Source organism: Littorina saxatilis, linkage group LG5, assembly GCF_037325665.1.
Source record: "Littorina saxatilis isolate snail1 linkage group LG5, US_GU_Lsax_2.0, whole genome shotgun sequence".
Taxonomy (NCBI): Eukaryota; Metazoa; Mollusca; class Gastropoda; order Littorinimorpha; family Littorinidae; genus Littorina; species Littorina saxatilis.
Genome location: NC_090249.1, coordinates 46,423,443 through 46,447,537, shown reverse-complemented (window position 1 = coordinate 46,447,537; position 24,095 = coordinate 46,423,443). Strand labels below are relative to the sequence as shown.

At 40.6% G+C, this 24,095-nt stretch overlaps 2 protein-coding genes across 2 annotated transcripts; one reads left to right on the top strand and one right to left on the bottom strand.

Annotated features, from left to right (window-relative positions):
- Nucleotides 1–1,073: 1,073 nt before the first annotated feature.
- On the bottom strand, nt 1,074–7,200 carry LOC138967279 (uncharacterized). Its single transcript, XM_070339812.1, has 4 exons — nt 6,842–7,200; nt 3,075–3,176; nt 2,309–2,365; nt 1,074–1,468 (listed from the first exon to the last, which is right to left on the bottom strand). Exons 1-4 carry the CDS (start codon nt 7,160–7,162, stop codon nt 1,367–1,369), a joined length of 582 nt encoding a protein of 193 aa, XP_070195913.1. The 5' UTR covers nt 7,163–7,200; the 3' UTR covers nt 1,074–1,366.
- A 2,846-nt stretch (nt 7,201–10,046) lies between these two features.
- On the top strand, nt 10,047–18,554 carry LOC138967256 (sterile alpha motif domain-containing protein 9-like). Its single transcript, XM_070339779.1, has 3 exons — nt 10,047–10,366; nt 12,373–17,012; nt 17,989–18,554. The coding sequence occupies exons 1-3, from the start codon at nt 10,054–10,056 to the stop codon at nt 18,082–18,084; spliced, it is 5,049 nt and encodes a 1,682-aa protein (XP_070195880.1). The 5' UTR covers nt 10,047–10,053; the 3' UTR covers nt 18,085–18,554.
- The last annotated feature ends 5,541 nt before the right edge of the window (nt 18,555–24,095 follow it).

The window sequence follows — 24,095 nt, the reverse complement described above, 5'->3', positions numbered from 1 at the left end:
GATGCATAATTATGTGATACAGAAGATTATTAATACTACTTTTCTTTGTTTATATCATTTAAAAAAAAATACGGGGTTGTAATGTCAAGCTGTTGCAGTGTTGTCACCCGACAGACGTTAAGGTGTCAATCAGTTTCGATTTACTGACCAACTAAAACACAATAACAATCGACACAAAACACCATTAACCTGCAAATTTATTGTATAGAAATCGAACACGGGGCTCAGTAAAATATTCTCTTGGATGACATGACATCAACGAAGTGTTTACTTGTTTGATTGAAAGAAAGAACAGAAATAATCAAATAATTATATGGTTTTCCTATTCATGTTTGGTGTGTGTGTGTGTGCGTGTGTATGTGTGTGAGAGAGAGAGAGAGAGAGAGAGAGAGAGAGAGAGAGAGAGAGAGAGAGAGAGAGAGAGAGAGTTCAAAAAAGAGAAGACATTGTTGGCAGTGACTTTTTTGTGTTCAGCATGACCTTACATGGTTTCTGGGTTTTTTTGGAAACGGTCACGTGACCCTAATAACCATCACTTCCTTCACCCAAACCACTGTCACGTGTATGGTCTGGGAGAAAGGGACAACTTGAAAAACTCAGAGAGAAAGAGAGAGAGAGAGAGAGAAAAAGAGAGAGAGGGAGAGAGAGAGAAAAAGAGAGAGAAAATGAGAGGGAGAGAAAGAGGGAGAGAGAGAAAGAGAGGGTAAGACAGAGAAAGAGAAAGAGAGAGTTAATCTAACCGATTATGACATACAACCTCCATAAAGATACGATTTGGGGGCCCCTGGACTAGTTAGAGAGGGTAGGTGGGCAATCCTGCCCTACACTACCCCCCCCCCCCCTCCCGACTCACTTTAAAACCTGGTGTGGCAACCTTACCCAAACCCACAACAATGAACCTTTTGTCAATTAAATGTCTTCACACACACACACACACACACACAGGCGCTCACTCAGAGAGAGTCAAGGTAACAATGAAACCATACTTCACTTGTTTACAAAATAGAAAAAGTTAAACACACAAACACAGCCGCACAAACACACACACACCAAATCATAACTCTACACACAACTTTTTCACTCTCAGATGTATTCAAATAATTTATGTACAATCTAACATCATCAAACAACACACACAAGTCAAACCATCTGCCTTTTTTTCTGTCTTCTCTGAGTGATAGATTGAAGATTTACGAAACTGCTCAAAATCTAAACTGACTGGTTTAGTTTTTTTAATGGCGTTCATTGCCAACACGTGTGTGTAAAAAGTCACTTTTAACAATGGGTAGCGTTATCAACACCTGGAAAACAAGTGTTATTAACACCTAGAAATCTGTCTATTCTCGATCATCACTACTGGTGAAGTTCAAACTTGTCCGCTGGTCTTGCCGTCACGAAGAGCGGCTCTGGCCTTGAACCCCTGGTCGTGGAAATCGTCGTGTTTCTTCTCAGGAACTACTTTGTCCGCCTGCAAAAACAGCACAAAGAAAATCCGTCACAAAACTTTCTTGATGGTGAATTCATAATCAGGGACATACAGTGGAACCCACTTAAAAGAAAGTCTTCGCAGAGACTATATAGTCTCTGGTCTAGGGGAAACAAATTTAGTTTTTTTAAATCTGAGGTTTTTCTTATCCGGAGACCTCGGATATATTGGAAACATAAAAGCCATCTATTTATCTCATCTGAGGATTCGATTCTCTTTATACATCATATTTCGGAAAAAGGAGTTGCATTACATATGCACGCAAGCAGACGCATGTAGTTATGAATGTTTATGTTTGTGTGCATGAGTATGTGCGTGCAAATTAATATGTTTATTTTCAAGTGTTTTCCAGAGAGTGTGAGAGAGACTGAGTGTGAAAGGGCAACGGAGATAGACATAGAGAGGGAGAGAGAGAGAGAGAGAAATAGAGATAGAGAGAAAGACTAAGAGAGGGAGAAAGTAAGTTGGTTCGACTGTTGTCTGCTTCTATTCAGACACCATTAATATTCAGACATTATTCTTATTTACAGATTAGCAGAATTAAAATATTGTTTTCATCATAAACTTGGAATTTGTTGCATCATATTAAAATGCTTCTTTCACTACAGAAACACATGTGTATGCTTTGTCAATGAAGTTATAGCTCTTTCTGTTTTACAACTGTTTAATCCAAGACTCCACACACACACACACACACACACACACACACACACACACACACACACACACTTTGTCAATGAAGTTATACATGTATATCTCTTTCTGTTTCATAACTGTTTAAACTAAAACTCAACACACACACAGTTTAGATGTGAGACTTACCGACAAAATCATGGGCTTGTTGCGAAAAACATGGAAACCTCCACTTCGGGTCCAGTCCTGGTAAAAACAAAAAGCACCGCTTATAAAAATCCAACCTCAGATTCTGACATTCAAATTTGGTATTTTGCATCTCACCTCCCGCTGCCCTATAATAGTGCCAACAACAAATCCCATCGCAAAAAAGTATTAAAAGAAAAGTTCCAATACAAACAAGCTTAAGTTAAACAGGTCCAAAGTGTTGTATTTTACCTATGAATCATCTCCAAAACTCCATTTGCTCTCCCTATAACTAAAACTGACACCATCTTCTTCTTCTCTTTATTGTTCATGGGCTGAAACTCCAACGTTCTTTTACGTGTATGGCTGTTGTTACTCCACCATCCAGGCAGCCATACGCCGCTTTCGGGGAAAGCATGCTGGGTATTTTCGTGTTTTTATAACCCACCGAACTCTGACATGAATTACAGGATCTTTTCTGTGCGCACTTGGTCTTGTGCTTGTGTTTACACACGAAGGGGGATATTAAGGCACTTGAAGGTCTGCATGTAAGTTGTCCTGGGAGATCGGAAACGTCTCCACCCTAAACCCATCAGGCACGGTTGGGATTCAAACCCGCGACCTTTCACATGGGAGGCTGGCATCTTATCCGCTAGGCCACTGCTGCCGTTGCTGACACAGTATACTAGTCTGTCTGCTCAAGAATGTATACAAAAAAAGAAGAATACAAAAATTGAAATTAAAATAAAATAACGAAATAGCTTTTTACCTTGGGGTTGTACTTCAGCTGGTAATATGACCAATAACCGACGAGCAAAATCAATCCCAACCGTGGAACCACCACGCGCATCATAGAGGCTGGGGATCGACCCTGAAAAATAGAGGAAAAATATTAGGAATTCTCAAAGGCTTTGTCAGAGCGTGAAAGAAATAATGCCCCGTGGTTACATTAAATAAGATAAGGTGACTTTTTGGTATGAGGGTAAAGGTATAAGCAATAATAATTGCATTTTTTAATTACAACTACCCCTCCCCTCAAGATGTATTTATTACACTCGTAGCAGTAATATTTTATACATTACAGGACTTATAATTTATTGCATCCAAGCAAGACAGTATATATATAATTATATTGCAATGTCTAAAACATGTCTGTGTGTTTCTTGTTAAACTTAGATATATTGTCTAAGACGCCATTTTGGAGAGAATTCTTGCGAATTGGACCTTAAAAAGTTCAAAGGACATTTAGCTGTACTGTAATTTAGAAACACCGGCAATGATTTGCTTAAAACTGCTCCGAAACGATGCCAAATAATTTAATTTCATTTAATCAGCGAGCGGTTTGCATCGCCTAGCTCTCCTGTCAGGAGTCCGGACTTTCGGTCGTCATCATTATTTATTTAGTTTTCATCTCTACCCATTCGTCAAAGTAGATCAAGACTGTTGGATTGAGGAAGTCAAACCTAGTCTAGCTAACGCATGCAAATTCATGCCATACAGGGCTAGAACGCTTTGAATAACACTAACAGACACAACAAAATGTACGTTGGAGAATATTACGATCTGCTATAACGACCAAACACAGCATTCAGATTTGAAAAATAGAACGCTCAAACACTAATTCAAGACCTTCTCCGTGTGTGTTGTAATCTATTCAACCCCCAAAACGAACGCTGTAGCTATCCGCTCAATTTCAAGTCTATATCTCACGGGAATAGCGCATGGAATGCTCAGGGTCAAAAGGTAGGACGAAAACTAAGAGTCGCACATAGCGCGTCACAATGAGAATTGTCTGGGATTCCTACTCAAAATACAGCCGTTTTCAATTTGTGTAACGTTTATTTTAACCCTTACACTGGTGCAATTCTGTAACACATGTTACATAGCCACTGGTGAATTAACAGAGAGAAAAATAAAGAAAAACGGTCATATAGGTTTTCGCATCCATGGGAGGTAATCGGAACCGACCAAACAGACTGAGCCAGTAGCGCAACATATGTCGTGACAACCAGGTGACAGTACATGTAAAGTAGTGCGACATATGTCGCGTCAACCAGCCTAAGGGTTAAGGCATTCCGGGTGTGTGGTCGCAAAATAACAACACCCACGCTGAACTTATAGCTCTTGGGGCGATTTGAGACCGTTTTTGGGTTAGATATATTCTTTTTAAACTTAGTACAAACAAACCCAAAGAAAAAGGAAAATTAAAACAAACCCAAGTAGCAAACATGTAAGCAGCTAGATTATATATTCATAATCAGCACGGATACCATTGTAAAGGAAGTATATGGGTCATTCTCAGAAATGGTGGTCCAGTGAGAGTGAGTAGGGTGACACATTTGAAATCATGAAAAAGTACATTAGAATTATCTCTACCACGACCTTTTTCATCTGAATCTATTCCTGAGACATTAAAGCATTGTTGTATGTCAATAAAAATGGTTTCTATACGTTGGTGTTGTTTTTGTGTGCTTTTCAATTGCGAAGTTCGGCCGTTTCCGGATCGCCGAAGCGTTACACGACTTTCGTGATCAACAATATGTTCAGTCTCATGGCTAAATGCAAACATACAAACACCAACAAATTACTGCAATCGACAGTCAGGAGTTCAGTCTTGGACGTAGCAACACATCTTTGCAAAAACTCACGCTGAATTTGAAGTTACGGGCTTCGAACAAAAAATTATGAATGTTGTAACGCATCGTATCCGGACTCGACGCGCGAACATCAATGTGCTCCATGACTTTGCCACATCACGGCTATTTTTAGCTCTTTGGCGCACAGGAAGTTCGAACAAGAAAATAGTCCTTTGAATCACAGCCAAATATTCACAGAAAACACCAGAATCATATCATTTGCTGAAACTCATGGCATCGTTTCCCGACCTACATTACGACTTAATTGTCGAGCCTGCAAAGCTTTGTCACAAACTTACACACCGCGGATGGCGACAATGTAGTGTCGGAAGGATATCAAAGCGCGAAGTTTAGCGGAACAAAGCAGCCAAGAAGTTTTCGTATCCTCTGATCGTCGATGTTCGACATTCATCAAGTACTTAAAATGGGTAATCTGAACGCAACAGGAACTTTCAACAAATACAGCAAACTCTGACAAATTGTGTTTTGTGTAGTTATTTTGGGTCAGACGGGTTTTGCCGGCAGGAAAGGCCAAACAGTGCAGATTCATGTCTGTCGCACAGGAACCGAAAGTGGTTCAAGCATTTCGTTTCTGTGTTACGACATTCACCTTAGTCAGTTCCAAATGTCATTTTTTTTTACCAATATTAGTTGAAGTCCTTACCTTTCATAACTAGAATGTGTTGGGTAGAACACAAAAATACTGCAGAACTGATAAAAAATGCACAAAGGATTGAAGGCTTAGGTGGTTTAAAGTTGGAATTTTGTTTCCATGTTACATTCATCACATAAATACAACACTTTAAAACGTCTCTTATTCAACAACCAATTACTCTTTTTGTCTAATTTTTGCATTATTATGTATAGCAAACAATAGACTTCATAGTAAAAACATCTGTATATTTTGTATTTCTTGACACTTTATTTTTTACTTTCTATGTAACACTTTGGACCACCATTTCTGAGAATGACCCATACATATATATATATATATGTATGCCGAAAAGTTAAATTTTCAAGGTTGTGGTTGTAGATCCGGCGAGCCGGTTACGGAGCCCCTAGGCTCGGGGACCGGCATTCTCCACAAGCTACCTTTATTGTTTGAAGTATGATGGGTCGTTCATTAAAGAGTTTCTTCATAAGTTCAATTCAAGGAACTTTGGTCTTTGCTCCTTTAGAAATTAGAGTAAGATTACTGCTGATGAGTTTTAGACTCAGAAAGACTTATAACTTGTATTTTGGCAGCAGCACGATCAAACGTAATCAACAGTATCAAAGTAAAGGCCGTGAAGCATTAGATTGTTTTTGTTTTGTTTTTACTGCGTTCCTATGGCTAAGTGGCTTTTAATGGCAAATTCGCTTCACGACCGGAAGTTAACGTTGGCGTGTATGTACAGGGGGCAGAATCGTGTATACACTTGGAGTGTGTATAGCCAGTGCGAAAGATAAATAAACAAACAAAAACTAAAACAACGCGATGGCAAGGCTCGAACCAACGACCCCACAAACCTTGGCGCAGGTCGCTACCATCTGAGCTACCTGCCAGGCAAGGGAAAACTAGGAATGTCTACCTTGTGAGATACCGGTGACTGACGGTTCGATCCCGGGCCTGGAGGCTCCGTAAACGGCTCGCCGGTTCCCGAGCCACTCCAAATTATCAACTTGCCGTCAAAGCGCTATTTGTGATACCATCCAAACTATTACTACGAAACGCTCTTTCAATTCATAAAAAAAAACACAACATAAACATAAACAGTTAGATGCTTTCTGCTGTGTAAAAAAATGTGTCAATGCAGATTTATTTTATTTTCAATCTTCTACAATCTATGCCTGTGCAGACAGCCTTAGACACCAATAATATCATACCAACTTCTGACTGAAACACACCCATGGTACTTACAAAAAGTGGTATAAGTTTCGAAAATATCGAATCTGCAAGGCCCATGTAAACGCGACGAAAGGCGTTCCTTGGGGTCAACTCCTTCACGTATCGCGGTTCATTTGGAGAAAGTTGCTGATCCTTGATCCACTGTCTACGGAGAGCACGGTCTTCTGCGCTCATTCCAGCTCCCGCAAGCCTTTGACGTTCGTACGGAACAGGCTCGACAGAGAATGGAGGGTACTGCGACCCTCGATAGTAATCTTGCTTTACCCATCTTTGCTCTATCTGCCATTTCTTTTCCGGCACAAATGCATCGGGACACGGCTTTTCGTCCGCCATGATGACCTTCTCAGCAGGGGAAGTAACTCACGTACAACTGTCGATAGTGGAATCCAGTAGCCGGCCTTGTCGAGAAAACGAGCTCAAGACCAGAAGAGAAATCAGAGCGTGGTTCACTATGTCTTTGTAAAACCTAGGGTAAAAATCATGCTTTATTTCTATTTGTTTCACTGGCAATAGTTTGTGAATGCCTCTGTTTTTGAACACTAACAGGGGCGCCTCTTGTGGCATAAAAGGCACAACAACAAAAAAGGCAAACAAAACGTTGAAATTAAAACTGAAACTGAAACTGAAAGTAGAAATTTGAAGGAGCCCTTGGCAGTTCCGGGAAATTTGCTGGCTCCCAAAATAGATCGTACACTCGCGTAATTCTACTGAAAGGAACATTCTGGAAAAATTCATTTAGGCAGATGCTGTTTAATACCACCAATCAAAGACTGGTGTGTGGTATTTTTACCAAAGAACATATGCACCTTTGTCCTTTCGTTTGTGATTTTAGAGTAGGAGTGAAGTGCCAACCCGCCGGTAAAGAGCCAAAAATCAGGAGTTGGGTTGAAAAGTAAGTGCCTCGGCAAGGTAGCCCAAAAAGAAAAACAGATGATGTTTTGTCAGCAATGCACATTTTTTTCAATTTATTTTAGCTTAATAAAGAGTTAATTCATATTTTATTTCATATATGTTCATGGTATATTGTCCATAAGTGGCTATACATATTATATGTGTTGTAAGTTTATTGTTAAGTTATTTTGCTAGAATGTATATTATAGATATATAGATGTTATGTTAAATAGTGTGTTCTTATGCATATAATCTAGCCTGAAAGTCCCAAAAATTGTGCACTAGCCTTAGGCCAGTGATTCTGAAAATGAGCACAGAGCAAACTTAACTAGCCAAACCAACAATTTGTTTCAGCAACTTTACTCGCATTTGGCGAGTATAGATGAACATTTCTACTCGCCTGTCACATGTTCCTACTCGCCATGGCGAGTATTTTGCTCGCCACTTTCAGGGCTGATAGTTGATATGTAAAGCACGGGGAGCGCTACTGTGCGGTTCGAGCTAGATAAGCTGTCAATATTATTATTATTATTATATTTCAGCTTAATTAGATGATAAGTGTTCAGTTTGATAATTCTACCCGAATTCTAGCTCATGATTGTGTTTTTCTTTCTCTTGAACAGAGGCAGTGTAATGCGGAGGTCAAAGAGGGTCTGGTGACTGCGGGCAGCAAGCGGCTTTTGAAAAGGATCTGCAGGTATATATATCACAGCTCGGTTCTCTTTACCATTATTGACCTTTCCCACCTTTTCCTACTGATGCATAATATGAACTGAATTTTTTTGTTAATTTTCAACAATTAATTGCAGCTATACAGCAAGGCCAATTTTAAAGGACTGCAGACACTTGAAATGCTATACTATATTGAGTGTCAATGAAAATTGCTAAACTCAGTCTGGATCCAATTCTTGCTGTTCCTTCCATCCCTGAATAAGGTGAGCAAAGCCAAAGTCTTTACCATGCATTTTCTCATGACCTAGTCACATGTATTCTTCCCGATTGAAAAGATTGGACATCGTTGAAAAAGATGAGGAAAAAAAATCAAAGTCAGCTATAGCATTCGGTTGTTACCTTCTGTTTTTATATTTAGTCAAGTTTTGACTAAATATTTTAACATCGAGGGGGAATCGAAACGAGGGTCGTGGTGTATGTGCGTGTGTGTGTCTGTGTGTGTGTGTGTCTGTGTGTGTGTGTGTGTGTGTAGAGCGATTCAGACTAAACTACTGGACCGATCTTTATGAAATTTGACATGAGAGTTCCTGGGTATGAAATCCCCGAACGTTTTTTTCATTTTTTTGATAAATGTCTTTGATGACGTCATATCCGGCTTTTCGTGAAAGTTGAGGTGGCACTGTCACGCCCTCATTTTTCAACCAAATTGGTTGAAATTTTGGTCAAGTAATCTTCGACGAAGCCCGGGGTTCGGTATTGCATTTCAGCTTGGTGGCTTAAAAATTAATTAATGACTTTGGTCATTAAAAATCTGAAAATTGTAAAAAAAAATAAAAATTTATAAAACGATCCAAATTTACGTTTATCTTATTCTCCATCATTTGCTGATTCCAAAAACATATAAATATGTTATATTCGGATTAAAACAAGCTCTGAAAATTAAATATATAAAAATTATTATCAAAATTTTTTTTTCGAAATCAATTTAAAAACACTTTCATCTTATTCCTTGTCGGTTCCTGATTCCAAAAATATATAGATATGATATGTTTGGATTAAAAACACGCTCAGAAAGTTAAAACGAAGAGAGGTACAGAAAAGCGTGCTATGCAGCATAGCGTAACCACTACCCCGCTCGCGCGCTCTTCTTGTCAATTTCACTGCCTATGCCGTGAGCGGTGGACCACGAGTATACGGTCTTGCTGCGTTGCATTGCGTTCAGTTTCATTCTGTGAGTTCGACAGCTACTTGACTAAATATTGTATTTTCGCCTTACGCGACTTGTTTTTTCTTCTGGTTATACAGTGGAACCCCCCCCCCCCCCCTTTTAACACGCCCTAACTTTAGACTACTGCCTTTTTAAGACCCTCTTTTAAGATTAAAAAAGACTGTATTTTTTCAACTTTTATCCCTGTAACTACTAACAGAATGTCAGCTATTCACTGCAGAAGTTTTCATAGTGAATACAAGAGAGATTCAATAAAATAATATTATAAGATGACAATATATGATGGACAGACAAGGCAAGAAAATCAGATCTGTACCTGATGCTGATCAAGGGAAAGAGGGGTGAGCCACTGAGTGAGTTAAGACACTGATCTTTCTGATTTTCTTCAAATAAATTAAGGCAAGTTTTTGTGTGAAATTTCAGATCTTCCAAGATGCGAGATTCGGAGTACAAGAAAATCCAGGCCCAGTTTGAACCACTGGTCAAAGAGCTGGATTTGGATAACACGGGGATCATCGAGTTCCTGTTCTCCAAAGAAATTCTGACAGAGGAAGATAAAGATGATCTCAGCAGAAGGCCTACCAGCCATGAGAAAAATCGACACTTCCTTAAAATACTGAGGACGAAAGAGGATGCTGCTTATGGACTCTTGATCTTTGCCCTGGAGAAATATCAGTCCCATTTGGTTGAATATCTCCAACTCCCGGGCATACCAAGGAGAAAGGCCAAATCTTCAAGTGGTTCTGGTAAGTTGCTTTTGGCAGATCTGTCAATTAACCAAAGGGTAGTAAGCGCTCTAAATGCATAGGACACGTGTAATGGAGTAAGCGAGAGTTATACGGCACCAATCTCGGTAATAATATGGTGTTTGGTATTTATATTCGGATGCCATCGTAGGGTCCCACTCTCAGCCACATCAGTATAACATCAGACAGACGAATGTCTATCACTAAGTTTATTCATTAAAGTATAGAGTAGAGCATAAGATATAAGCAGCATGCGCAGTAACAGAGCTTAGCACAGGGTGAAACTCATTAGCATAAGGATGCTGTGATGGAAGAAGTCTAGGGTGGACAATTTACTCTTATTTTAACTGATGATACCAGACCGTGGGAAGAGGTCTGAGAGATATCAGTTAGGAGAGGCTGGGCGGTGGCACAGTTGATAGTACTACAATCTCTTGGCACCTGAGAGAATAATTAACAAGCATTGGAATGAACAAGCGGCTTTCATCCTCAAATCTGTCAAGCCAAGGGTTTAGCAGAATATACTTATTTGACTACAGTGGAACTCCCTTTGTAAGACCCCCATACCCCCCGCGGGTTAGGGGGAAGAATTTACCCGATGCTCCCCAGCATGTCGTAAGAGGCGACTAACGGATTCTGTTTCTCCTTTTACCCTTGTTAAGTGTTTCTTGTATAGAATATAGTCAATGTTTGTAAAGAATTTAGTCAAGCAGTATGTAAGAAATGTTAAGTCCTTTGTACTGGAAACTTGCATTCTCCCAGTGAGGTCATATATTGTACTACGTTGCAAGCCCCTGGAGCAATTTTTTTATTAGTGCTTTTGTGAACAAGAAACAATTAACAAGTGGCTCTATCCCATCACCCCCCCTTTCCCCGTCGCAATATAACCCTTCGTGGTTGAAAACGACGTTAAACACCAAATAAAGAAGAAAGAAAGAAAAGACCCCCATAATTTAAAAATTCCTCCCTTTTAAGACCCTGTTTTTTCAGACTTTTTGTGCATAACCCCTGTAAATTTACCCCCGTTGTAAGACTACCGCCTTTTTAAGACCTTCATTTCTCAGATTTGTCAAGGTCTTTAAAGGGGGGTTCCACTGTATTGAATATTTCAATGAGCAAAGGGGTATAACTTTTGCGTGAGAGGTCGCAAGGGATTGGGGTCACACAAGCACCATACATTCACAGTCAAAAGAGTTTAGCGGATCTTTCAACGCTTGCGGCATTATTATACTGTGCTTGCAATGGCTGTTATGACTGACATCACCTTGCAAAACGAGCAAAGGGTCGCAACTTCAGCAGAAGCACTCATTTTACCATAGAGTCTGTGTTATTTCATTTTCATTACTTTATTGACTCATCGCTGGAAAATTAGGGGTACTTTCCACCCAGTAGAAAGGTGGCAGCAACAGAGTTGCGCTGCCCAGGTGTGTGCAGGTTTAGGTGTAATCAGCCACCTGCACTTATGGCAGAATGACCGAGGTCTTTTACATGCCACAGTGGTGACACTGGGGTGGAACATAGATACCGTCTCTCAGTCTGCACATAAAGTTGACCTGTGTCTGTCCCGGCCTGGATTCGAACCCGTTTCCCATGGCTCTATGAACTACCCCCAATTATTTTTTACCCAGTTATGTTAGAAACATTATGAGTGTGTGCAAACTAGGGGTATGTGTGTCACTAGACTTTCACTAAAACTTTTTTGAACTTTTGATATGTGTGCATCTGCCTTGCATGATTCCATCTGCAATGAGTCCAGGCCGCACTGAACGATGACTGGGAATTAAAGAAAAATCTCTGCCGTACCTCCACTCTCATAGCGATAAACTGGTTACGAAGCCATTCTACCACCAGAGTTATGAACCTGTACTAGCGCCTTGATTAAGAATGTAACCTTACAAAAAATAGGACATTTGTTCAGCTTTTATACTTTTGAACATGGCTTGGTGTGTTTATTGAGATTAATTCACACTGAAATCTTTGACAACAAAAGATTCTCTATCTTTCAGGTGTGGGCAAAGGATTTGAAGACTTTACGACTGCTGAGCTTCAAGAATGGCTGAAACCACGCCTGGAAAAGGAAGGTATTCCTGCCACTGTCATTGAAAAGGTTGCTGAAGAAGAAATTGATGGAAAAGTGTTCATGTACATGACAGAAAGTGATATGAAGGATGAGTTCTCTGATTTAAAATTTGGACCTCGGAAGAAGCTCTTTCTTTTGAAAAATGAAGTCATGGAGACAACTACTCCTTTCCATGTGGATGCCAGGCCTCTGTTGCCGAGGCAGGAGAGAACTGAACATGCTCGCGAATTTGGCTGTAAGCCACAGAGTTCAGAAAAATATATCCAAACCAAAATCTTGAACCAGCACGAAGCTCGCAGCAGTGCGTCGTTCCTGGATCCAGTCCGCCAGTTTTTTCCTTGCAGCGACGATGAAGAACGCGAAAACATCTACGATTTTATGGCGGAAAAGGTGGCCGTATTTTCTGCAGCGTGTCTGAATGACAGGAGGAATGGGACAGTGCATTTCGGAATTGGCAACGCTGACTGCCAAGACTTCCACTATGGCGAAGTTCTCGGACTGCCGTTGGAGCAAAAAGAATGTGAAGACACCATGGTGAACTTCATTCGCAAGCGTTTCAGCTCAGAAGCAGCTGCTGATGCAGCTTTAAAATGTATCAATGTCTTTTTTGTTGAAGTTGTACTCCGTGATCGAGAGGAACCTGCCACTCACTTCGTATGTGAAGTGGATGTGGAGCCCAAGTCAGAAGTTGTGCAGAATCTGGCATTCTTCGTTGACCTGAATAGGGATGCTTCATCAGGAAAACAAGTCCTTTTTCGATTTGATAATAGGGTACCAACACAGCAAGATCAAGCAGGGGTTGTCAAGTTTACAGAAGAGAAGGAGAGCCTTACCAACGAGCGGCAGCAGCAGGAAAAGACCCCAACTACCCGAGCACAGAACTTGCCGCAACTCCTCAAGAACTTTCTCTGTGGGGGTGGAGACAAACTGGACGGTAGCTACGTCCATCTTCTGGCCACTGGAGCTGTTGATTTCACTCAGACTGACATTGAAGAGTCCTTCAAATTCATCTCCAGTGTAGACTGGCGAGGTATCTTTGACTTTGACGTGAAGAGTGCTGATCATGGCTTGTATCAATTTTTGGATGAGAAAGAAGAAATGCTTTACAAGGTGAAGACCGTTGAAAATTTCTGTGCTTCTCCAACTGCAGATACAGGTGGCCAAAGCTCATTGGACGAACTTTTTCAGGACATGGATGAATCAGAGCTGAAGACGTGGATTTTTTGCAATGGCTATCAAGGTACTGAAGAGGAGGAGCTGAACATAACTCAGTGGAAGAAAAAGAGGAGTGCTGGTTTCAAAGAAGTTGTCCGCTACTTTCGGAACAGTATCCCAGATGAAAGGGGCGTCATCATCATCCTTGTGACGACGAAGGATGACGTTTTCATCGAGGCATGTGAAGAGCTGCTCTTGAGTTTCCAGAACCAGTGGGTGATGATCGCAGAGTCCAAGCAACTGGCAGAGGCATGGATTGATGGTCTGCAGAAAAGAAATGTTGAGGTGGACTCCAGCAGATGCTTGTCAAACTTCTCCTTCGCAGAAGTCAGCAAGGCCATCCAGCAGTTGAAGGGAGCAGAGGCGTACACCAGCAACGTCTGTGTAGTCAAGTCTTCAGCAGGGCTTGAAGAAGAGGTGCCCAAGAAAAAAGTCCAGGAGCTCTGTGACCTGGAGATTGTTAGTGCCACAGAATGCAAAGTTGATGACAATGAAGTTGACCTGGACGCAGTCAGCAAACAGCATGAAGAGGAGTTCTTCAAGGGCAACAGAGCCACCTGGTGGAACTTCTACTGCCCAGGCCATGTATGTCCGCGAGACAAATTGGACGACCTGAAGAGGCAGACCCGTGAAGTCCTCGATGGTGATGACGCTTCGGATGGCGACAACATTGGATTTGTTGAGATCTATCACCAACCTGGCGCCGGCGGAACTACGGTGGCAATGAATGTAGTCTGGGACCTTCACACAGAGTTCAAGAGCTGCGTCATCAAGAGAATTACCAAGGACACTGCAAGCCAGATTCTGACCTTGTACGAGCTGGGAGAAAGAAATCCTTTCCAGACCAAACCTGTCTTGGTTATGCTTGACAACGAAGATGAAGGGATTGATGTCTTGAAGAGAAGAATTGAGGATGAGTGTCAAACGAGGGATATAAATAAGCTGGTTTGTGTGTTCCTGATCTGCTGGCGAAGAATGACATTGCCGCCAGACCACCAGGCAAGGAACATTCTCCTGGAACAGAAACTCAGCACTAGAGAGAAGCGTTTCTTTGTGGACAAGTACGAAGAACTGAAAAAGAAGGGCAAAGAAAACGTTGACAACCTTTTGGGCCTGAACATCATGAAGGAAGACTTCAACGAAGATTACATCAAGAGGACAGTGGCAAAGTTTATTGAGCTACATACGCTACACGACAGGACAATCTTGCTCTACACAGCTATCCTGAACTGCTATGACCTGTTCTTCAGAGGGATTCCTGTGGCCTGCTTTGACCTCGTGATGCGGAGTACGTTCCAACATTGCAGGTTTAACCCTTGGGAGTATATGCTACCAGAAACTCCGCTGATGTTGTTCTTCCAAAACACAAAGTTCTACGGAAGGAGCAAGTGCCTCCGCATCACAAGCCAACTGCTGTGCAAATACATCTTAGATGAGCTGTGTGCTGGTGAAAAATCACACGAAGATTTGATGGAAGAGTTTTTGATGAGTCCCACTTTTAAGAGGCAGTCCGGAGACTTTGCTGTCAAGGAACTCCTCAACATTGTCAAAGACTGCCTGAAGAAGAGGGGCATGGCCAGCAATGGAAAAAAGCGCTGCAAGTTTTCTCCATTCATTCAGATGCTAGTAGATGAAGAAAAAATTGAGGAGGCTACCAGATGCATTCAGCTTGTCTACGAGCGACAAGAAGATGCTTTTCTGGCTCAGCAGGTCGCACGCGTTTACATCACTGTCAAGAACTGGGACAAGGCTGAAGAATGGGCAGGTAAAGCCACTCAAAAACTACCCAACAACTCCTTTCTCTGGGACACGCGTGGTCAGATTTGCCGATCTCGCTTGGCGGAAATAAGAGCTGAGTGTGAGACCAGTCTTGGTGCTGTTGATGCAAGTCAAATTGCTACCGCAGTGGAATACGCCCACGAAGGCTCCAAGTTCTTTGAACGAGTGGATGAGTTGAGCAAGAAGGAGAAAAATGACCCGCCCAACACGTCGGGACTCTTTGGACAAATGGAAATTGCGGTGGTCCTCTGCGCCATTCTGAAGCACCTACCATACTTCGCCTCTAAGGATGACCTAATCCAATTTTTCAGTGGACAGAAGGAGCTACCCAGAGCGTTGCAGAATACCAAAGTGCAAAATTATGTTCTGTGGCTGAGGTCACTTCAAGAGAAAGCTTTTGGATGCTTGAAATCCATTGAAGACCAAATGATGTTGCACACTTCTGATTTGGGGCTTACATACACGTCCTCAAAGTTTTTTCTCAGCCGAAGCAACATCCATAGTTTTGAAGAGCGGTTGAACAATGCTTTCGGGGAAGATGACTCTTCTGGCACTGCGGATCCCAAGCAGTTGTCCCCAGAAAAGCGACGGAGACTCATGAGAAAGCTGGGAGGGAACTCGCTGTTTAGCGTTATCAGTAAATGTCAACAGGAAGAGGATGGGCAGGACAGAGCGAGGAGGATCTGGCAGTTTGCTTCCCTGACCCTGGAAGAGGCCGCTGCAGGTCAGAGGTCAATGTCGAGAACAGACTTGAGTATGGCACTGGCATCGGCTTTAACTCTGATCAGTTGCCATGACGATTCCTTTGGAGAGAGAGACTACAACAAGCTGTTGATGTGGTCCACTACACTGTTTGAAGGTACCAAGAACCCAGAAGAGGAAGGGCACTATATCAATCTGGATCCATACGTCTACTTCTTTGCTTTCCACTGGCCAGCGTCAAACCGAATGAATCTCTCTAACCTGTGCAAGCCCGACGTCTTGAGGAAAGCCATGGACAGAGCTCGTTCAGGGTTCACCAAGATTGGGGGCAGAGGAGGGTCTTCAAGCAGGAGGAACAACCCCATGTTCTTTCTGACCAAAACCAAGGGTCTCAACTGCATCATTCACAAGTTTCACCTTCAAGCCCTGAGTGGTAGGCAAACAGAGAAGATGGTTAGCAAACTACTGCGGCATCCAAAGGCAATTGAGCTGGTTGAGAGATTCAACGGAATTCTCATGAAAAATGGCCAAGAGGTTAGCACGGAGGTAGTTCAGCAAGGCAACAAATTTATCCTGAAAGTTCCGCTCTTTGTGCGAGAAAGCAGGCAAACGCTGTGGAACAAAAAAGTCTACTTTGCGCTTGGTATCGGCCCTGGGGGACCTGTTGCTTGTGATGTCAGCTCTGACATGCCCACACCAAACCACTCTGGCCTAACTTCTGGTGGCTCTGGGGATTTTAGACGTCCATTCCTGCAGCGGCACCCGTCATGTGTGATGCAGATTGAAGCAAAGATTACAGAGGTCCAGCAGCAGCTGGGTGGAATTCGCGCCCTGAAGTCAAACTCGCAATCCAGAATGACAGCAGCGCAGGTGAGTTCACATTTGCTGAAAAATATATTACCTTCTCTCTCTGGCCATCTTTGTTGTTCAGTTTTTCTCTGTCTGTCTTTTGATCTCTGGCTCTTTTTTGTATTCTCTCTATAAATATATCTCTCGCATACATACACACACACACATTATTCCCCATACACAAGTCATGTATTCTCCAAGTTTTCTGTCATTTTAACCCCCCCACACACACACACACACACACACACACACATACACACATTTTTTTTCTCCAATCCCATTCCATTCATATCCCATCCTCCACTCATTCGTCCTTAACCTTCACCGTGTTCCCTGGGTTGTTAACGACCCAGAGCCCCTCAAAAAATGTCTGTATTTCTGAAACTAGTCTGAGTTTTTGATTAAGACTTAATTCATGTAATCATCGAACACCATAGAACCTTGCCATCAACCTTTTTTGGAAGGATGATCTTTGTACACAAACAAATAAATGATCACGCAATTTGAACTACACAGTCCGGATGTTGTGGTCATGGGCAACCCATGTGGAATTAAGGCAGGAATGTCATGTTTATTCTTATTCGGATGTTGTCGGTCGTGTATGACCCATACCCTGCAAAGAGGCCTAAAAAAAGAGTATCCCTATTGTGATGGCATGAGTCAAGTATGACCTATACTTTTTATGTTGATCCTTCTTTGGAAAGTATGGGTCGTATGCGACCCACAATATTCGGACTGTGTAGTCCAAAGCGTGATCTGGTGAAGGTTCTCATGCCTCAAACTGAATTACAAACATGAAAGTAAGTGTGTAACAAACAATTAAATCACTGAGATAGGGAGGCTGTTATGATCATTTTGAGGTATATATTGTATCTTGGTACTTGTTTTTTCGTATGATACATTTTCCAATGCTTTAGGTTCAGAGGCTTGTATTTTATGATAAATCACTTTTTGTAACACTTATCAATAAAATAATGGTTTTGCTTAATGTGTGCAGGCCAAGCGACTGCAGAGTGAAGAAGCTCAGCTGCGGAAGACACTTGGCCAGCTGCAAAAAGAACGTTGTGAGGAGGAGGAGAGCATCTTTCTGTAAAGCAATGAAGCTCGGAAATACTTGCTGAGTGCGTGTCAAGAACTTTGACCTTGTGGCGTGTATACAACAGTAGAAAGTGTGGGTACTGCGAGCACGGAATCAAATTCAAAGTGATCGGTTTCTGAATTCTTTTTTTTAATTCCACTATTGTTGCAAACATCAGATTAACAAATCCTCCAGCATTCAGTTTTCTTTTGGGCTTGTACCAGTTTTACTGGTTAACTCAGAACATCAGAAAGAAAGCTGGGGCATTTTAATGCCCCTCAGCTTACTGTTTTGTTTACTTGTTTGTTTTTACATATTTTGTTTTCATGTTAAATTTAATTAATTATTTCTGTGAATTGTTTTAAATAATTTTTAGATCTTGTGATAGGACGTGTGATGCAGCTGACATTTTGCTGAACACTGGTGTTGCTTTTTAGGTTAATTATTTGGTTAGTGCTTTTTTATGTGTATATATATATACATATATAGATGATTGCTAATTTTTTTTGTTTTTTTAAATAAATGTTATGCTGCTATATATCAACAACACTGTAGAATGTCTGATGCAGCTGCTTTTTAATTGCTTTTTTTCACAACACCTTTTGATGGGAAATGTTATAAAACACTGGTGGTGCATTTCTACTTAAATGGTCTTGAATTAATGCAAACATTCCACTGCTGAGTAAATAATGGAGAAATTGTGTATTTACATGCTACATAGTTTTCCAGGTGCTCAATATTTTTATTTGCATAATTTTTCACAATTAAATTATTTTTCATGTGTTGTTGGCAAGAGACGAAATCGTAATTAACCTTTTTCTTTTTGATCTGTGCCATAATACAATGTATACGTTAATGTAAAAATGTATTTGCATACATCATAGATTTAAAATCTACATATTTTTTGTGAAATATCTTAAAACTTCAACAACTACCCTTCAGGTGATGCAACGTACAATGGTCACAATAAAATTCCCTGTGCAGAAGATACAGATTGCTTGTACAGTGTAAGCGTGCTTTTAAGACCCCCAAATTAAGACTTCGATCCTCCTTTTTAAGACCTGATTTTCTCAAATTGCTGGCGGTCTTAATATGGGGTTTTTAACTATAACAAAACATGTTACACTTTGTTATGAACTTTGTGTGAAAACTAATATGGCTGTTATTATCGGCATTTTAACGCTTTAAGCAAAAACAAGCCGCCACTTTTCGCCTGTGTTTCTTTGCTCTTTTTTTAATTTTATTTTTACTGCATGTCACTTTCCATGTTTTTGTGACAGCTAGCGGTGAAGTGTAAATCATATTCATAATTCCCAAGGATGTACTCGGAGCAAGCAGAACGAGAGCAATATATATGTGATCATCTTCAATTTTGTGTGTGTGTGTGTGTGTGTATCTTGTCAGTTTATATTTTGTACTGGGGTATTTGTAGAGAAGAAAGTTTCATTGACTGACATAGTTCACTGTTCTTTTGGTGGCTAAATATTCTCTAGGGAAGTGTGTTCTTAAAATAGAAGAAAAAAGAGTAGATGATAGCATAATCAAAGTGATCGACATATTTTTTTATGTCCTGGAATTTACATTGTTGTTTTTGTTGTTGGCTTTGCTTTTTGTTGCGTAATTAGTATTATGTTTTTTCCCTTTGCATGTATTTCAGAACATGCTTGGCTACCTGCTAGCATCCTCACTTTGTACATTTTTGCAATACCTTTTAAGACCTGATTTAAGACTCCCTCCATATTAAGACCTGATATTCTCAGATATTTGGAGGTCTTAACAGGGGGTTCCACTGTATGTGTTGTGGGTGTAGAATGTGAGCTACATCACTTTTAACCCTTAGGCTGGTTGTCGCGACATATGTCGCGCTACTTTACGTATACTGTCACCTGGTTGTCACGACATATGTCGCGCTACTGGCTCAGTCTGTTTGGTCGGTTCCGATAACCTCCCATGGATGCGAAAACTTATATGACCGTTTTTCTTTATTTTTCTTTCTGTTAATTCACCAGTGGCTGTGTAACATGTGTTACAGAATTGCACCAGTGCAAGGGTTAATATGCCAACAGTGTGCAACACACAAATGCTTTTTTTCATCTTTATACATACATGCATAATGTTGAAACAGAAACTTGGTGAGAAAGTCTCTTGTGTTGAATGTCACTGGGGACCAGCTTGTGTTGTTGTTGTACTCGTGTTTTGTTAGTTTTCCTGCACAGCATAATAAAATAAGGTGTGTTACTCAATGTATATGCCGGTAGGTACTACTTTTATTTTATTTTATCTTACAACGGCTCTTAATATGGTATTTCGGATGTGAATTGTATGCTCGCAAAACGAAACTTTGCGAATTGTGAATGAATCAATATGATTGCCTGCAGAACAGATTGTAATTGCCCACCATTCTGTAAAAATTCAAAATGATCAGCCTTTGATTTGATTTGACGGGCGTTGTGGTGGGGTGGTAAGACGTCGGCCTCTTAATCGGAAGGTCGAGGGTTCGAATCCCGGCCGCGGCTGCCTGGTGGGTTAAGTGTGGAGATTTTTCCGATCTCCCAGGTCAACTTATGTGCAGACCTGCAAGTGGCTTATCCCCCTTCGTGTGTACACGCAAGCACAAGACCGAGTGCGCAGGGAAAAGATCCTGCAATCCATGTCAGAGTTCGGTGGGTTATAGAAACACGAAAATACCCAGCATGCTTCCTCCGAAAGCGGCGTATGGCTGCCTAAATGGCGGGGTAAAAACGGTCATACACGTAAAATTCCACTCGTGCAAAAACACGAGTGTACGTGGGAGTTTCAGCCCACGAACGCAGAAGAAGAAGAAGAAGAAGATTTGATTTGTTTTTTGTATTCCAGTATTATTGGATTAATCAAACATCAGATTAACAATTTCTGTAGCATTTGGTTCCATTTGGGGCTTGTACTAGTATTACTGGTTTCCCCAGAACATCAGGGGAAAAAAGCTTTGTGATTTTAGAGCCCTTCAGCTTACTGTTTTGTTAACTTGATTGTACATAAAAATATTGTTTAATTTTTTTATGTATATTTCTGTGCCATTATTGAATTTGTGTTAAAATAAATGGTTAGATCTTGTGATATGATGTCTGATATATGTGCAGCTGATAAGAATTTGACACCCCCCGCGGGTTAGGGGGAAGAATTTACCCGATGCTCCCCAGCATGTCGTAAGAGGCGACTAACGGATTCTGTTTCTCCTTTAACCCTTGTTAAGTGTTTCTTGTATAGAATATTGTCAATGTTTGTAAAGATTTTAGTCAAGCAGTATGGAAGAAATGTTAAGTCCTTTGTACTGGAAACTTGCATTCTCCCAGTGAGGTCACATATTGTACTACGTTGCAAGCCCCTGGAACAAATTTTTGATTAGTGCTTTTGTGAACAAGAAATAATTAACAAGTGGCTCTATCCCATCCCCCCCCGCCCCCTTTCCCCGTCGCGATATAACCTTGAACGGTTGAAAACGACGACGTTAAACACCAAATAAAGAAAGATAAGAATTTGACAATTTTTTAACAATATTTGGAGGGACTTTTTGCGGAGCACTGGTGTTGCTCTTCAGCTTAATTCAGATTTAAGTACATGTATAATGATTGTATTTTGCCATGTTTAATAAAAATACAAATATGCTGCTATTAACAACAACACTTAAGAATATATATTGATATGCATGATGTATGATGTAGCTGATTATAAATTGCTTTTTTTCACGACACCTTTTGATGGGAAATATTATAAAAACTGGTAGAGCATTTCTACTTAAATGGTCTTGAATTAATGCAAACATTCCACTGCTGAGTGAATAATGGAGAATTTGTCTATTTACATGCTACATTGTTTTCGAGGTGCTCTATGTTTTTATTTTGTCAAAATGAGATTATTTTTCATGTGTTGTTGGCAAGAGACGAAATCGTAATTAACCTTTTTCTTTTTGATCTGTGCCATAATACAATGTATACGTTAATGTAAAAATGTATTTGCATACATCATAGATTGCTTTTGTGAACAAGAAACAATTAACAAGTGGCTCTATCCCATCCCCCCCCTTTCCCCGTCGCGATATAACCCTTCGTGATTGAAAACGACGTTAAACACCAAATAAAGAAAGAAAGAACATCATAGATTTAAAATCTACATATTTTTTGTGAAATATCTTAAAACTTCAACAACTACCCTTCAGGTGATGCAACGTACAATGGTCACAATAAAATTCCCTGTGCAGAAGATACAGATTGCTTGTACAGTGTAAGCGTGCTTTTAAGACCCCCAAATTAAGACTTCGATCCTCCTTTTTAAGACCTGATTTTCTCAAATTGCTGGCGGTCTTAATATGGGGGTTCTAACCGTACCAAAAAGTGTTACACTTTGTCATGAACTTTGTGTGAAAACTAATATGGCTGTGATTATCATCATTTTAACACTTTAAGCAAAAACAAGCCGCCACTTTTCGCCTGTGTTTCTTTGCTCTTTTTTTTTTTTTTACTGCATGTCACTTTCCATGTTTTTGTGACAGCTAGCGGTGAAGTGTAAATCATATTCATAATTCCCAAGGATGTACTCGGAGCAAGCAGAACGAGAGCAATATATATGTGATCATCTTCAATTTTGTGTGTGTGTGTGTGTGTGTATCTTGTCAGTTTATATTTTGTACTGGGGTATTTGTTGAGAAGAAAGCTGTTTCATTGACTGACATAGTTCACTGTTCTTTTGGTGGCTAAATATTCTCTAGGGAAGTGTGTTCTTAAAATAGAAGAAAAAAGAGTAGATGATAGCATAATCAAAGTGATCGACATATTTTTTTATGTCCTGGAATTTACATTGTTGTTTTTGTTGTTGGCTTTGCTTTTTGTTGCGTAATTAGTATTATGTTTTTTCCCTTTGCATGTATTTCAGAACATGCTTGGCTACCTGCTAGCTTCCTCACTTTGTACATTTTTGTTATACCTTTTAAGACCCCGGGCCTGATTTAAGACTCCCAACACCCCCCGCGGGTTAGGGGGAAGAATTTACCCCCCGCGGGTTAGGGGGAAGAATTTACCCGATGCTCCCCAGCATGTCGTAAGAGGCGACTAACGGATTCTGTTTCTCCTTTTACCCTTGTTAAGTGTTTCTTGTATAGAATATAGTCAATGTTTGTAAAGATTTTAGTCAAGCAGTATGTAAGAAATGTTAAGTCCTTTGTACTGGAAACTTGCATTCTCCCAGTAAGGTAATATATTGTACTACGTTGCAAGCCCCTGGAGCAATTTTTTGATTAGTGCTTTTGTGAACAAGAAACAATTAACAAGTGGCTCTATCCCATCACCCCCCCTTTCCCCGTCGTGATATAACCTTCGTGGTTGAAAACAACGTTAAACACCAAATAAAGAAAGTAAAGAAAGAAAGAATTTAAGACTCCCTCACTTAACCCTGGTTGTTGCGACATATGTCGCGCTACTTTACGTATACTGTCACCTGGTTATCACGACATATGTCGTGCTACTGGCTCAGTCTGTTTGGTCGGTTCCGATTACCTCCCATGGATGCGAAATTGAAGCCAATAAATTTGAAGTTGAAGTTGAAGTTGAAGTATATGACCGTTTTTTTTAATTTTTCTCTCTGTTAATTCACCAGTGGCTATGTAACATGTGTTACAGAATTGCACCAGTGTAAGGGTTAAGACCTTCATGCTTTCTCACACTTTGTGGGTCGTTAATGTGGGGTTCCCCTGTACTGTTGTCAGGATTTAGAGATGGGGAAAATGGGAGGGCAGGAACAGTAACAAAGGTTCACCACAGAAAACTGCCGCCTTGGACATGTGACAAAGATCAAAACTGCTGTTTACAGCTTTACCAATAATTCCTGGTTCAAGTCAATGCAGGTACATTACTATTAGTACATGTATTCATAGTGAGAGTGTTATTCCGTCCCACAGAAATTCCACCAACATTCAAAGTTTTCTATAATAATCAGGACTAAGATTTGGGTCATGTGCATTACATTAATTATATCAAAGTTCGAGTCAATGCAAG

Coding starts and splice junctions, on each gene's coding strand:
- LOC138967279 (XM_070339812.1), bottom strand. CDS start 7,162: ATGGCGGACGAAAAGCCGTGTCCCGATGCATTTGTGCCGGAAAAGAAA. Junction 3,177..6,841: donor CGAAACTTATACCACTTTTT/GTAAGTACCATG, acceptor TCTATTTTTCAG/GGTCGATCCCCAGCCTCTAT. Junction 2,366..3,074: donor AGCTGAAGTACAACCCCAAG/GTAAAAAGCTAT, acceptor TGTTTTTACCAG/GACTGGACCCGAAGTGGAGG.
- LOC138967256 (XM_070339779.1), top strand. CDS start 10,054: ATGCGAGATTCGGAGTACAAGAAAATCCAGGCCCAGTTTGAACCACTG. Junction 10,367..12,372: donor CAAATCTTCAAGTGGTTCTG/GTAAGTTGCTTT, acceptor TCTATCTTTCAG/GTGTGGGCAAAGGATTTGAA. Junction 17,013..17,988: donor CCAGAATGACAGCAGCGCAG/GTGAGTTCACAT, acceptor TAATGTGTGCAG/GCCAAGCGACTGCAGAGTGA.